Genomic DNA, 14,472 nt, shown 5'->3' on the forward strand with positions numbered 1-14,472 from the left:
AGTTTGGTGATCCAGTAGCGATGGCAAAGTGAAGCTCTGCCCACCCACCCTGGTTTTAACCAGGAAGTAATGTCTTTTTTTTAATTAAAAAAAACAAAAAACACATTACTTCTTACTAAAGAGCCTCTTGATACGGGTGAAGGAGGAGAGTGCAAAAGTTGGCTTGAAACTCAACATTAAGAAAACTAAAATCATGCCATCCGGCTTTCTCAATTCCTGGCAGATAGATGGAGAAGAAATGGAGGTAGTGACAGATTTTATTTTCCTGGGCTCCAAGATCACCGCAGATGGGGACTGCAGCCAAAAAATTAAAAGACGCTTGCTCCTGGGGAGGAAAGCTATGGCAAATCTAGACAGCGTACTAAAAAGCAGAGACATCACCCTGCCAACAAACGTGTGTATAGTCAAGGCTATGATTTTCCCAGTTGCAATGTATGGCTGTGAAAGTTGGACCGTAAGAAAAGCTGAGTGCCAAAGGATTGAGGCCTTTGAACTCTGGTGCTGGAGAAGACTCCTGCGAGTCCCTTGGACTGCAAGGCGAACAAACAAGTCAGTCCTAGAGGAGATCAACCCTGATTGCTCTTTAGAAAGCCAGATCCTGAAGATGAAACTGAAATACTTTGGCCACCTAATGAGAAGGAAGGACTCACTGGAGAAGAGCCGAATGCTGGGAAAGATTGAGGGCAAAAGGAGAAGGGGACGACAGAGAATGAGGTGGCTGGATGGAGTCACTGAAGCAGTAGGCCTGAGCTTAAATGGACTCCAGAGGATGGTAGAGGACAGGAAGGCCTGGAGGAATGTTGTCCATGGGATTGCAATGGGTCGGACACGACTTTGCATCTAACAACAACAACGTGTTTTTTTACTTTCTGCGCATGCACAGAAGGTTTTGCACATGTGCAGAAGGTCTGCGTGTACATGTGACGTGGCGTGTGCACTTCTGTACCGGTAAGGAAGGTAAGTAGATTTCACTCCTGGTCTATACCCATCTTTCCATACCATGCCTTGTCACAAATGGCAATTAAGCATCACATAAACACTAATGAACTCATTCCCAGTGCAACACAAACACTGAGAAAGATTATAAGATTCTCTGCAGGGGATCTTAGGAGGCTTCCTGTGATTCATTGCATCTCCTGTAACTTGGTACTAACCCCTGACCTTTTCTCCCACCAGAGAAAATGAGGGTTAATGATGCTTAGATGGCTTTTAGTACAGAAGAAGGACTGTGCTGATTTCCATTCCTACTAGATACATTATGGATGAAGAACCTTCTACCACCTTGGTGTAGGAATCAGGTTACCCAGTTAATCTTCCCTCCAAGCTTACGAGCTGAACATTTTGATAGCCCATCATAGGGGCACAAACCCTTAGAATAATTCAGGCAAAGGATCTGACATCTAAATCCTCTGGACTGCACTGAGGGTCAAGGGCAAGCAGGGTCATCACCAAAGATAATGAGAAACTGCCTCTCTGAGGCCTCTCCATCCATCAGCTATCAATGTGTCTATTAGGCATGCCCTCCCATCAGCTAAGCTCAGAGTGTAGTGAATTTGGATTCTTGCTCTGCTTGAACCATTTTTATTCCAGTTGACCAGGGTAAGTGTTTTGTAAATAATTTTTGTGATTATTCAGATCTTTCACTTCCTCAATACTTTTTCCACTCTAAAGAGTCTTTTATAAAAAGAAGAAAGAGGAGAAGTGAGGGAGGACAAAACAGACTTGAAGATACTATCTCTCACCTAAGTTGAGATGTTGAGACTCTAGAAAGAGTGCAGAGAAGAGCAACAAAGGTGATTAAGGGACTGGAGGCTAAAACATATAAAGAACAGTTACCGGAATTGGGTATGTCTAGTTTAATGAAAAGAAGGACTAGGGGTGACATGATAGCAGTGTTCCAATATCTCAGGGGCTGCCACAAAGAAGAGGGAGTCAAGCTATTCTCCAAAGCACCTGAGGGTAGGACAAGAAGCAATGGGAGGAAAATAGTCAAGGAGAGAAACAACCTAGAACTAAAGATAAATTTCATGACAGTGTGAACAATTAATCAGTGGAACAACTTGCCTCCAGAGGTTGTGAATGCTCTACCACTGGAAGTTTTTAAGCAGAGATTGGACAATCATTTGTCCAAAATGGTATAAGCTTTCCTGCCTGAGCAGGGGGTTGGACTAGAAGACCTCCAACATCCCTTCCAACTATTCTATTCTGTTCTGTTCTGTTTAGAGGTGGACTGCACTTTCTTTAACAAAGGGTTCGCTGGTTATAAGCGTGCACGTGCACACACACGCATGCTCGCTTCGCTTGCACACACCCCTTTGGGAGAGAAACTGAGCTTCAAATAGGCTCCTAATCAGCTCAGGCAGCTCCAATGAGAACAGCAGGAATGAGGCGGAACGTAGCTGGGCCAGCCAATGAGCCAGAAAGTAAGTTACAAATGGATAGCATAGAACAGGGGTGGGGAGGCAGGCCCAGCCAGTAATCAGAGCTAAGGGTTCGCCTGAACCCTTGCAACCATGGAGCAGCTCACCATTTTTTCTGTTCTGTTCTATTCTATTCTATTCAAATTCCATTCCATAGGTATCCTATTTTCCCCAAAATAAGACATCACCTGATAATAAGCCCAATCGGGCTTTTGAGCACATGGCAATAAAGCCAACTGCTTATTTCAGGGTTCAAAATAGCACTTAGACTTATATACTGCTTCACAGTGCTTTTACAGCCCTCTCTAAGCAGAGTCAGACTATTGCCTCCATCAATCTGGGTCCTCATTTTACCCACCTCGGAAGGATGAAAGGCTGAGTCAACCTTGAGTCAGTGAGATTTGAACTGCCGAACTGCAGCTAGCAGTCAGCTGAAGTAGTCTGCAGTACTGCACTGTCACCACTGTGCCACCTCGTCTCTGACATTAACATGTGAGTTCTATAAGACTTTGGGAGTTGTGACCGTACGATAATTTAAGCCATGAAATGAAAGCCTTGGTGGACTCATCTTTCAGGTGTACAGAAATGCAGAGGCAGACATAAGAGATTAAAGTCAGATCAACTGATTAGGATAGTCAACTTTTTCAACAGACTAACCCAAGCTTTTATTCTCACTCTGGCAGCCAAACATCCATTGAGAAAATAATGGTGTTATTATTTTGTTTATTTTACTCTTATAGATTTAGACTTCACCACTGCAGCACGCTATAGTTTACACTGCATCCATTAAGAACAACATAACCAATCCATAAAGTAGATTGAAATCACCCACCGCTCTACCAGTGTCTAGTATTAGCAAGTCTTTGAGTTAAAGCCCAGCAAATTAGCTTAGTCTTCATCACTTTCTCAATTACTGTAAGAAGCTCCAGAAATAAAACTATTGAATTGAATTCCAGGATGAAAGTGCTATTGACAAACTTCCTGCCCTCCAAACCTCACCTATGGTATATTCTCAACATATCTACTCAGATATTTACAGACTAGACAGCTGGTTCTACGTGAAGGAAACGTTCTTAATGTATCTAGGTGCTTGTCATTGAATGGAGGGATTTTTGAGTATTTTTCCTACATTGGTAAACGTTTGAAAGCATTTTAACAACCTGCATCACTGTTTGGTTTGCTGGCAGTAGCGCCTCAGATAGAAAGTCCATACAGAGAGTGGTGAGGACAGCCAAGAAGATTAGAGAAAGCTCACTTCCTGTTATTCAGGATACTGCTTATAAGTACTAAGTGTTTAGAGCTCAAAGCATGGTTATAGGCCCTACACACCCACTTCATGGCCTGTTTCTGTTGTTCCCCTCTGGGAGGAGGTTTTAAAGTATTTCTAACAGGACTACCAGATTCTGTAACAGCTAAGTTCCCTATGCCATCCATCTGGTAAACTCGGAAGATTCATTTTTCTCACCATGTACATGTATATATCCGACCTAAACTGTGCTGACTCTGTGTCATATAATATATGTGGGTACATGCATAATTTTGTATTTATTTATTTTTTCATGTTTATGTAATGTATAATGGAGGTGGTGACCCTTTGAGAGCTATATGCAACGAAATTTCATTTTAACGTATGCCAATTAGTGTACATTCAAAGTGACAATAAAGTTATTCTAAGTCTAAGCTGCCCAGCTCTTCATTTTTTAAACTACTAAATCTATTTGAGTCTTGTGATGCTGCTTCTGTTTCTCATCATAAAGGTGGCATAAAGTAATGCCACCATTTTTTGGTTCTTATATAATGATGCGGTCTTGGGGTGAACTGTAAGGGCTACAAAAAAGTAAGTCCACAGTCTAGAAAATAGGTTGCCCATCTCTGCCATTGGGGATCCTACCTCTTGATGTGACAGCTGTTCTAGACCAATTGAAGACTAAGATTTGCTGAAAGTACCATTTTAGAACAGAAAGTACAACACTTTGAGACTTTTTAAAAAGTAATGGGAAGAAGAACACCAATGTTTTATAATACACTACAATATGTGGCACTGATGTTAATTGGTTTGGGAAACAACAGATTCTACTGAAAAGAGCTGCTTTTGCTAAACACTGTAATGCTAAAATGAAAACAAACAGAAAGAGGGCTCAAGGAAGGTTAGTTCTAAAACATTCAGAGTTCTCATTTCAAAGCTAATGGTCTACTTACCGCCTCCACCTCTGCTGGGTCATACCAGACATTGATGTACGGATGTTGTAAGGCTTCATCCACTGATATCCGTTTGGCTGGGTCAATCACTAGCATCTTTGATAAAAGGTCCCTAGCTTGGCTAGCTGGAGGAACGAAAACAGAAAACGCATCGGTACGGGGAAAAATGGATGGAGATATGACTTATTCAGTGGCTTCAATACATATTTTGTTCTGCGGAACTCACTTTTGCTAAAGAACAAGAAACTTTATAGATGGTTCCATTAGATCTTTTGGAAGGCAGAAGTAGCAATTTTAAGTTGATGCTGTTTATAAAATTAACGTTTTAGAATATCTGACTTAGGAACAAGGTCATTTCCTCCCCTTTTTTCCATTTCCTATTTTGTTTAATTCATTTCTTTTTTTCTGCATCAGTTTGGAATTTTTATTTTTCAATAGTTGTATACAACAGACATATATTTATATATGTTTTCCTTAATGCACTTTGCATACTCTTTTAACTAAAAAATACAGGTTTATTTGTGTGTGTGAATGTGTGCCTATTTATCTGAGTTCTATAGCTGTCCACCTCACACAGCAAGTGACTCTGGGTAGCATATAAGAAAGCTAGAACAATAAATATCTAAAATCATTAATTATTATTTATGTAAAGTTACACACACATGTGCACACACATTCAGGAATGCTATTATATTTCTTCCCAAATTTCCCTGATAGGTCCACTAGTTCAGATTTTAAAATAGTTCAGATATGCTAAGAAAGAACTAATAGATCTAGGAAACTTGGTTTAACCATTTAAGAGCTTAGGTAGGTAGGAGATAGATAGATAGATAGATAGATAGATAGATAGATAGATAGATAGATAGATAGATGGATGGATGGATGGATGGATGGATGGATGGATGGATGGATGGATGGATGGATGGATGGATGGATGGATGGATGGATGGATGGATGGATGGATGATACAATAGAAGATAGATAGATAGATAGATAGATAGATAGATAGATAGATAGATAGATAGACAGACAGACAGACAGACAGACAGATAGACAGATAGATAGATAGCCACAGTCTGCTTTGATGCTGAACTACATGTTCTATACAGGCTGAAGGCTTCATGAAGTCCAAGCATTGTAAACTGTTCTGTCCTTTTCCTGCTGTAAAATTTAGACTGCAATGCATCAGAAGAATTACACAATTGTAAAGAACATGAGAATTCCTGCTTAGGTCAACCTGCATGGGATAGGTAGTATCATTTACACAACCACAAACCTGATTGAGTCTAACAAAGATTCAAGTATTCATTGGAATAGTTTTTTGAATGATAACTTTTCTTTATTGTTCCCGGGTCGTATCATTATCAGAGATGGAGCATTTTTTTTGACACTAGATGAATAATCCATGCACGTAAAAACATATCTACAAGTTTAATTCAGGAAGGCAACAAAAGAAAACACATTTTTTCTGTGCATATGCTTTAAATCCCCAGTTAAATCCTCCCTCTCTTTTTTTTTTTTGTTTTTGTTTCACCACAGGAGTGAAGTTGGATGAGGAAGGAATCAAGAGGGAAATAAATATATGTGTAAATAAATGACATGCAAATTGTAGCGGATTAACAAACATTGTGCATTGCCACTGCAGGAAGCCTTAGGAATCTATGCCTTCAAAATTGATACACATTTTAAGTTGGTAGATTCCAGAGCTGTAAATGAAAACGTTTTCCCTCAATCCATGTTTTCTTAGGAAGTTTATTTTCCTGTTGAAGACAATCACAGGTTTCATTTATGTTTAAATCACCTCTATTCAAACCTCTGCAGATAATGGCTACATCTTATCTAGCACCGTGGTTATCAAGATGGTTTTCAATTATGGGTATCAAATCTGCCAAAAGTGAAGGTGGCACATCTTCTACTAACAAAGGTTCAATTAAAGACAATTTGAACTATTGGCCTCCACAATTTCTACCAAAGTTTCATGGGCATTTATTCAGAGTCATGCAAATTACACCTTAGGCCCTCATCGTCTGAAGGGGCCTCTCAACAATTAAACCTTTCCAAATAGCTAACTGATTATTATGTCTTGTTTCTGCATTCATTCAAACCTTTGTCCAAACAAATAAATGTATACATCTATTCAACTCCTTTTCTGTATTAAACTGGAAAATTTAAAGCTCAGGTAAGATTTAGGTGCAGTTTCATATGGAAATGGAGTAGAATAGATTTACACATGTATTTATTTCAAAATTAGTTAATGCCCTAAACAACGGTCTCCAACCTTGGCAACTTTAAGACTTGTGGACTTCAACTCCCAGAGTTCCCCAGCCAGCTGGCTGAGGAACTCTGGGAGTTGAAGTCCACAAATCTTAAAGTTGCCAAGGTTGGAGACCCCTGCCCTAAGCTACAACACCCACAGTAAAAACACAACTTTTTTCATAATGAAACAAATCAGAAATCAGACTCCTCCACCACCCTTCTCCAACTGGCAGCAACAGATGTGTTGGGACTACAACTCCCAGAATTCTCCAGTCCCTACACATCTGGAGAGGTCTAGATTAATCCATCCATGCCTGCTAATTAAATTTAACAGTCCTAATTGTAGCCTTCCTTTGATAGTAGGAATTGTAAGCTTTGGATTAAACATTTTCAGGGGAAAAAAACACCAAGAGATGGGGATAAAATAGTAGATGATGAACACATACATTCATGCAGCAATTTTATTTCCAAGGTCATCCTCACCACTCATTTAAATTTATCTACAACATTTCAGCGTTATAGTCTGGTTTTAAATCAAGCCTGTGACATTTGACGACACAATCATGACCCTATTCTGGTGACAGGTATGTAAAAATAAGAAAGAGATTATGGCCGGCAGCACCAGTATGCATGTATATGTATGAGTTCGTGTGTATGTATAATCCCTGCCTTGTAGATACACAGATATATCATCAAAAGGGATGGGAGGAGACTAGAAAAAGATAACCTGTCATAATTGTTGACTGATGCCATTGTCGTATTCCGAGACATCAAAAAATCAAGATGAAGTCACAATTGCACAAAGAAGTTCCCTGTAAACATGTACCATGTGCAAGGCACATAAAAAAAAATGTCAGGAAGGCCTTGATTGCACAATGTTATGGTCCCTTCTTGACTTTTTTTCACCTATCTGGCCTCCATCTGGCATCACTGCTTAGCATTTTCAAGTATGATATGTAAAACGCCCTTTAGATCAGAGCAGGGGTGAAATGTAAATTTTTTTACTACCGGTTCTTTGGGCATGGCTTGATGGGAGGGTTAATGTGATCGGGTGGGCGTGGCCAACTTTTTTTTTTAACTTTTAAAAGCTTTTTTTTACAGCCTCTTTGGGCGAAGAGCTTGTAGAAAAAATGCTTTGAAAGGGTTCTGACAATCCCAGCTGAGCCGCGCGATCATCAGAGGCTTTTTTTTGGTTTTTTTATTTTTAAAAGCATTTTTTCAGCCGAAGAAAAAATGCTTTTAAAAGAAAAACCTCTGATGATCACGCGGCTCAGCTGGGCATGCCGGGGGGGTGGAAGGGTGGAAGGGATTTTTGCTACTGCTTCTCCGAACCACCCGCCGCCATCACTACCGGATCCACAATCCGGTCCAAACTGGGAGCATTTCACCCCTGGATCAGAGGTCTCCATTCTTGGCGACTTTAAGATTTGTGGACTTCAACTCCCAGAATTCTGGCTGAGGAATTCTGGGAGTTGAAGTCCACAAGTGTTAAAGTTGCCAAGGATGGAGACTCCTAATTTAGATCATTTGGGGAAAATCTGAGTACAGGTAGTCCTCGACTTACAACCATTCATTTAGTGACCATGCAAAGTTACAACGGTACTATGAAAAAAGTGGTTTATATGATTGGTTTTCACACTTGCAACCACTGCATCACGACCACTCATGTGATTAACATTCAAATAAGTGGTTCCTATTTATGAAGGGTAGTGTCATGTGATCTCCCTTTGCAACCTAACGCAAAGCTAATGGGGAAGCCAGATTCCCTTAGCAACCAGGTAACTAATTTAACCACTGCAGTGATGAACCTGTGGCAAGAAAGGTGATAAAATAGGGCCAAACTTCCCGTAACGACCATCTTGCTTAGCAGCATAAATCTGGGACTCAATTGTGGTCATAAGTCGAAGACTACCTATAAATATCTTTCTAAAGCTGAAAAGAAAGGGAATGAAATTGTGGCGGTGATCCTTTCCCCACATTGGGATCAACAGAGAGCGGGAAATGTATTTAGCAACACTCCTCTAACATGAGGCAGGACACTTAGTAAAAGCTTAATAGATCCAGATCCAGTCGGTGACCAGAAGGAAGAGCATCTGGCTGATTCCATATGCATGCATTGATACTGATTTTTTCCTAATATGATTTGATTGCTTATTTGTACCCCTATGACTACCATTAAGTGTTGTACCCTATGATTCTTGATGAATGTATCTTGTCTTTTTATGTACACTGAGAGCATATGCACCAAAGACAAATTCCTTGTATGTCCAATCACACTTTGCCAATAAAGAATTCTATTCTATAAAAATTCTCTTCTCTTCTCTTCTCTTCTCTTCTCTTCTCTTCCTCTTCTACTCTACTCTACTCTACTCTACTCTACTCTACTCTACTCTACTCTACTCTATTCTACTCTAATATTGTCATGAGTTTCACCTTGGCAGTAGTCTTGGATGTAAATTCAATAAACACATTCCTAATGCAAGGCAAGCTTGCACTCATTGTCCTAGTTCAGGAGTGTCAAACTTGATTTCATTTAGGGCCGCATCAGGTTGGTCTTTGACTTTGTGGGGGGGGGCAGGTCGGTGTGGCCAGATCGACATCACTTGTGTCAGGGGCACCTGTGGTGGTCTAAGCGCTCTGCCAGCTAAAACAGCCTCCTGCAACCCTGTGTGTGGCCCTGCCAAGGTCTGTTTTTGCTGGCAGAGGCACTGCGGGCCAGTCCTTTGCTGTTTCCAGCTGTTTCCTGTTTCCAGGGCGACCCCACGGGCCAAATCTAAGCACCCCGCGGGCCGGATCCGGGTTCCCGGGTCTTCAGTTTGACACCCCTGTCCTAGTTCCTGCATGCTTCGCGCATCACCGTCGTTCTTACCTTTGAGTTTGTTGTGTTCTGAATCAGCTGGAAAAAGAGAGTCTGGAAAAAGTTTAGGGAAAGTGAGGCCTGCGTATTTAGGCCGGTTTTCCACGTAGTTCCGCACTGTGGGCTGGAGTTTCTTCATGAACTCTGGACAGGGAGTTCCCAGCTGTTCAATCACCTTATTCCACTGGTCAATATCTGAGCAGAGGGAGTTAAGGAAACAAATGCTGCAGAATCCCACCCCACCCTCTTTTCCAACCACCCCTAGCTTTCTTTGAATCTTGCTGTCGTTGTCATCTAAAGATAACAACTAGATTCAGTTTATGAAAACTCTGCCAACTTTTGTGTTTCTTTTTCAGGGCAATATAATACTGTATCAGAGCAATATCATCCATACCAAAATAAGACCCAGTGACTTGGAAATTAAGCTTAGGTGACTCCGACCGATTTGGATACAGACAGTTCTCACTCAACGACTGCCTCATTAAATAATGTTCAAGTTACGACGGTGTAAAAGAAAACAGTTTGGTGGGGGGGCAACATTTCACATGTACCACTGTGAATGCAGCAAGCAGAGTTGATGGAGAATGTGGAATTAAAATTGCAAATGGTGCTCATGTGATGTTTCACTTAATGATCGTGCTGGTTCACTGAATGACCAAATTGGAAGTGATGTCCTAAGTCAATCACACTTTCGTGATTCCCTGCTGAGCAACCAAACCACTTAGCACCAGAAATGCCAGTCTCAATTGCGGTCGCTAAGTGAGAATTACCTGTATAAGAAGGCAATCTGATTCATACCTTACCTTGGTGGCTTGTGATGTCTGAAACATCCACACCAATCTGTTTCTGATTCTTACCTCACAATCTATATGTGTTGGATGACACAGATAGCCGAAGCATTTATATAAGCACCTGCAGCCAGCTGGAACTTGAACACAAGACTCCCATGATTAAAATATCTGCATTTTACCAAGGTTGATGAATAACAGTGGGGTATAACTCTTTTTAGATTTCTTTTTGTAGCAGTTCCCTAAATGTCCATGTGTTTTCCCCTAAGTTCATCAGTATTAATTGCAATCAGTCATCGGATATATTGTTAACCTATTATTCCAGCAAGATACTTCTATGTCATAGTAACAAAGGAAACCCGTCAAAGGCAGTAAGTCCACATTTATTCCGTATGTCGGGAAAAATGCACATAGACTTTGGCGTATTCATCAGCGCTGGGTTTGTTTTTTGATCAGAACAAAATCCACAGGAGTAAAAATATTAATACCTTTTTTTTTTTGCAAGACCTTAATCCAAAAATAACTTTAAGCATCCTTCATAAGATATTTTGTATTATTTAACATCGTATGTTCTTTTAGGAAATATAATGCTGAATAAATAGAAGAGAAGCTTTCATTGAAACAGTCCAATGGATTCAAACAAACACCAGTTCTTCAAATACACCCAGACATATACATTCCATTCATTGTATGCCATAATCAATATATAGGAGTGGTGTGTATTCTAAATTCTAATGTGATCTACTCTTGCAGTCCGAAACAGCTTCACATATTATTCCTTGCTGATCGCTTTGCAAGGTCTCCTGTTACAACATTTCCTTATGGCTATATTTCTCATTTCCATAAACGCATTATCAGAATTTATTTTTCCAAAGAAACTTTTGGTTCATCCTCACAATGCATATACAGTGGTACCTTGGTACTCAACTGCTTTGAAACTCATCGAATTTGGTACTCAACACATTTTGATGTGAAAAGTTTGTCCAGGTACCCATTGTTTGTTTGAGACTCAAGGTACGAGTTACAACTTGTCGGTGTCAGCTGCCTTGTGACTCACTATATTATTCCTTGTGGGAAAAATTTTGCTTGGTACTCATCGTTTTTGGTACTTATTGCATCGTCCAGAACCAATTAACGATAAGTACTGAGATACCATTTTACATTATTGCAAAGTATACTTTATTTTTTTTTTTAATTTAAACAAAGTTTAAACTACTTCCCTGCTTATTCGTGTTTTTTTTCTATTATTTCCTATGCCTGCTTTTCAGAGATCTTACATATCTATTGCTTGTGAAGGATTTCTGCAGAACCAGTGCAATCAAGCAAATACAGGGTAAATTATGAAATCAGGGTACAAGTTTACACAGCCATTAAAGGCAATTAGAATAAGGTTATCAGTGACCAAGAGTCAGGATGGCTATATGCTACTCAAAGCAGGGGTGGGCTTCAAAAATTTTAGCAAGGGATTCTCTGCCTGGTTGCTGAATGGGCATGGCCACGGTGGGCGTGGCCTAGTCGGCCTCCTGCACCATGGCGGGGGGGAGGCGTTTTTGCCTTCCCCAGGCTCTGGAGGCTTTCCTCGAGCCTCTGGGAGGGCGAAAACAGCCTCCACAGGTTCCAGAGGTCCTCTTCCTGAACTTCCAGTAGGCCTGTTTTTCGCCCTCTCTGAGCCTCCGTGTGCGCCCTGCACTTACCTGCATCCAAAACGGGCTGCGTGGGGACTCCTGGGAGGGGCAGGGTGGGGTGGGCGTGGCCAGCCAGGAGTGGGATTTGAGGGTTCTTCCAATTGCACAGAATCTTAGCTAGAAGTTCTCTCGAACCCCTGCGAACCCCCAGCACCCCTGACTCAAAGGATCTGAGAATGCATCTAAATACTAGTCATTAGGGACTCGAGGGGAAGTTCTGCTGTCTCATGAATTGCTTATGGACTTCCCAAATGATTGGCTACGAGGGGATTAGATAGATGACACTAGATTAGACTAATCTGCCGTAATGTGTCCTATTCTGACTTGTTGTATTTGAAAAATAATACAAATGGGGAAAAGCACACAAGTCATGGTTTCTGGATCTCTTTCAGAGTCCCTTAATAAAAACCCGTTCTTGGACATATGACTAGGAGGATGGGGACACAGAATGGAGCAAATGCTAATATACTGAGCCCTTTCCCCAACTCTGTTGCAGGATCTCCAAACTCCCAACAGTTGCAAGAAGTATCATCCTTTGGGATTTAAACTTTATCCCCACCCACCACCCACCCCAAAGCCTACCATCCACCCACTTACTAAATCATTAAGTGGAGGGATGATGAACCTCACATTAGAACATGTGAGCAATAGCCACAAACACTAATGTGTCCTGGGGTGTCCAGCCTTTTATTCCAAATACAGCAGCGGTCTCCAAACTTGGCAACTTTAAGACTTATGTCTATGGATATTCTCAGTCATCCAGGCCATGGTTGTCCCAAATGTGCTTTTTCAAAGGCAACTGGACTTTGGTTTTTTTTTCCCTTTGAAGATGTTTTACTTCTCATCCAAGAAGCTTCTTCAGCTCTGACCAAATGATTGGAGGACGGAAGGATTTATATTCCTTGCAGACTTTTGCTTGTTAGCATTCTTTCTTGCAGCTAGGGATTTCTCGGAGTTGAAGTTCACGAGTCTTAAAGTTACCAAGTTTAGAGACCCCTGCCCTATTTGGAATAAAAGGCTTGACACTAGGGATGGGATTCAGTCGGTTTGGACCGGTTCGGGTGAACTGAATGCTAATTTTACATCTGGTTCGCCGAACCGGTAGTTGCAAAGACTGGCTGGCCCCTCCCATCCCAGCCCTCCCCTCCCCGGAGTCTCCATGCAGCCCGTTTTGGATGCCAGGTAAGTGCAGTGCCTGAGCAGGGGCTCTGGGAGGGCAAAAAATGTGCCTCCCAGAAGTTCCGGAAGTTTGGAAACAGGCCCGTTTCCGGCCTCTGGAGGGCCTCCAGAGCATTGAGGTGGCTGTTTTCGCCCTTCCAGAGGCTCAAAGAAAGCCTCCAGGGCCTGGGGAGGGCAAAAAACGGGCCTCCCAGAGGCTTGAGGAAAGTCTCTGGAGCTTGGGGAGGGCAAAAATGCCCCCCACCACCATGGTGCAGGAGGCTGAGTAGGCTATGTCCACCATGGCCCTGTGCCCACCCAGGAACCAGGCAGAGAACTGGTTGCTAAAATTTTTGAATCCCACCCCTGCTGGACACCCCATGACACATTAGTGTTCATGTCTGTTGCTCACATGTCCCTCCACTTAATAGTTGAAGTTAGTAAGTGGGTGGATGGTAGGGTTTGGGGTGTGGGGTGGGCATAAAGCTTAAATCCCAAATGATGACTCTTCCTGCAACATTATACCACAAAAGGCAAACATGATTTAACAATAATAATAATAATAACAACAGCAGAGTTGGAAGGGACCTTGGAGGCCTTCTAGTCCAACCCCCTGCCCAGGCAGGAAACCCTACACCATCTCAGACAGATGGTTACCCAACATTTTCTTAAAAATCTCCATTGTTGGAGCATTTATTTATTCATGAAAGTCAGTAGAAAAGCTGTAGGGCATACAAGAACAAGGGGAAAAAAGAAAAAAAAAGTCCAAAAATGTTAGATATGAGTGGAATGTATAGGTCACAAAAATATTACAATACAGGCACTCCTCGACTTACAACAGTTCATTTAGTGACCGTTCGAAGTTACAACGGCATTGAAAAAAGTGACTTCTGACCATTTTTCACACTTATGACTGTTGCGCCTTCTCCATGGTCACGTGATTTACATTCGGATGCTTGACAAATGGTTCCTGTTTATGACGGCTGCAGTATCCCAGGGTCACGTGATCCCCTTTTGCGACCTTCTGACAAGCAAAGTCAAGGGGGAAGCCCAGATTCACTTAACAACCCGTGTTACTAATTTAACCAACCGAAGTGATTCATTTAACA

The 14,472-nt window shown here is 41.5% G+C and overlaps 1 protein-coding gene across 4 annotated transcripts in view; it reads right to left on the bottom strand.

The window, feature by feature from the left end:
• Positions 1-14,472, bottom strand: part of MAPK10 (mitogen-activated protein kinase 10) — a 145,943-nt gene that overhangs the window by 26,387 nt on the left and 105,084 nt on the right. For 3 of the 4 annotated variants that reach the window (XM_058192087.1, XM_058192086.1, XM_058192088.1), the window contains 2 exons: positions 9,745-9,927; positions 4,620-4,744 (listed from right to left, as the gene is read on the bottom strand). In XM_058192087.1, coding sequence (XP_058048070.1) covers positions 4,620-4,744; positions 9,745-9,927 — 308 coding nt within the window. The remainder of the gene's footprint in view (positions 1-4,619; positions 4,745-9,744; positions 9,928-14,472) is intronic. The other variant, XM_058192089.1, reaches the window with a different exon arrangement.

Source organism: Ahaetulla prasina, chromosome 8, assembly GCF_028640845.1.
Source record: "Ahaetulla prasina isolate Xishuangbanna chromosome 8, ASM2864084v1, whole genome shotgun sequence".
Classification (NCBI taxonomy): Eukaryota; Metazoa; Chordata; class Lepidosauria; order Squamata; family Colubridae; genus Ahaetulla; species Ahaetulla prasina.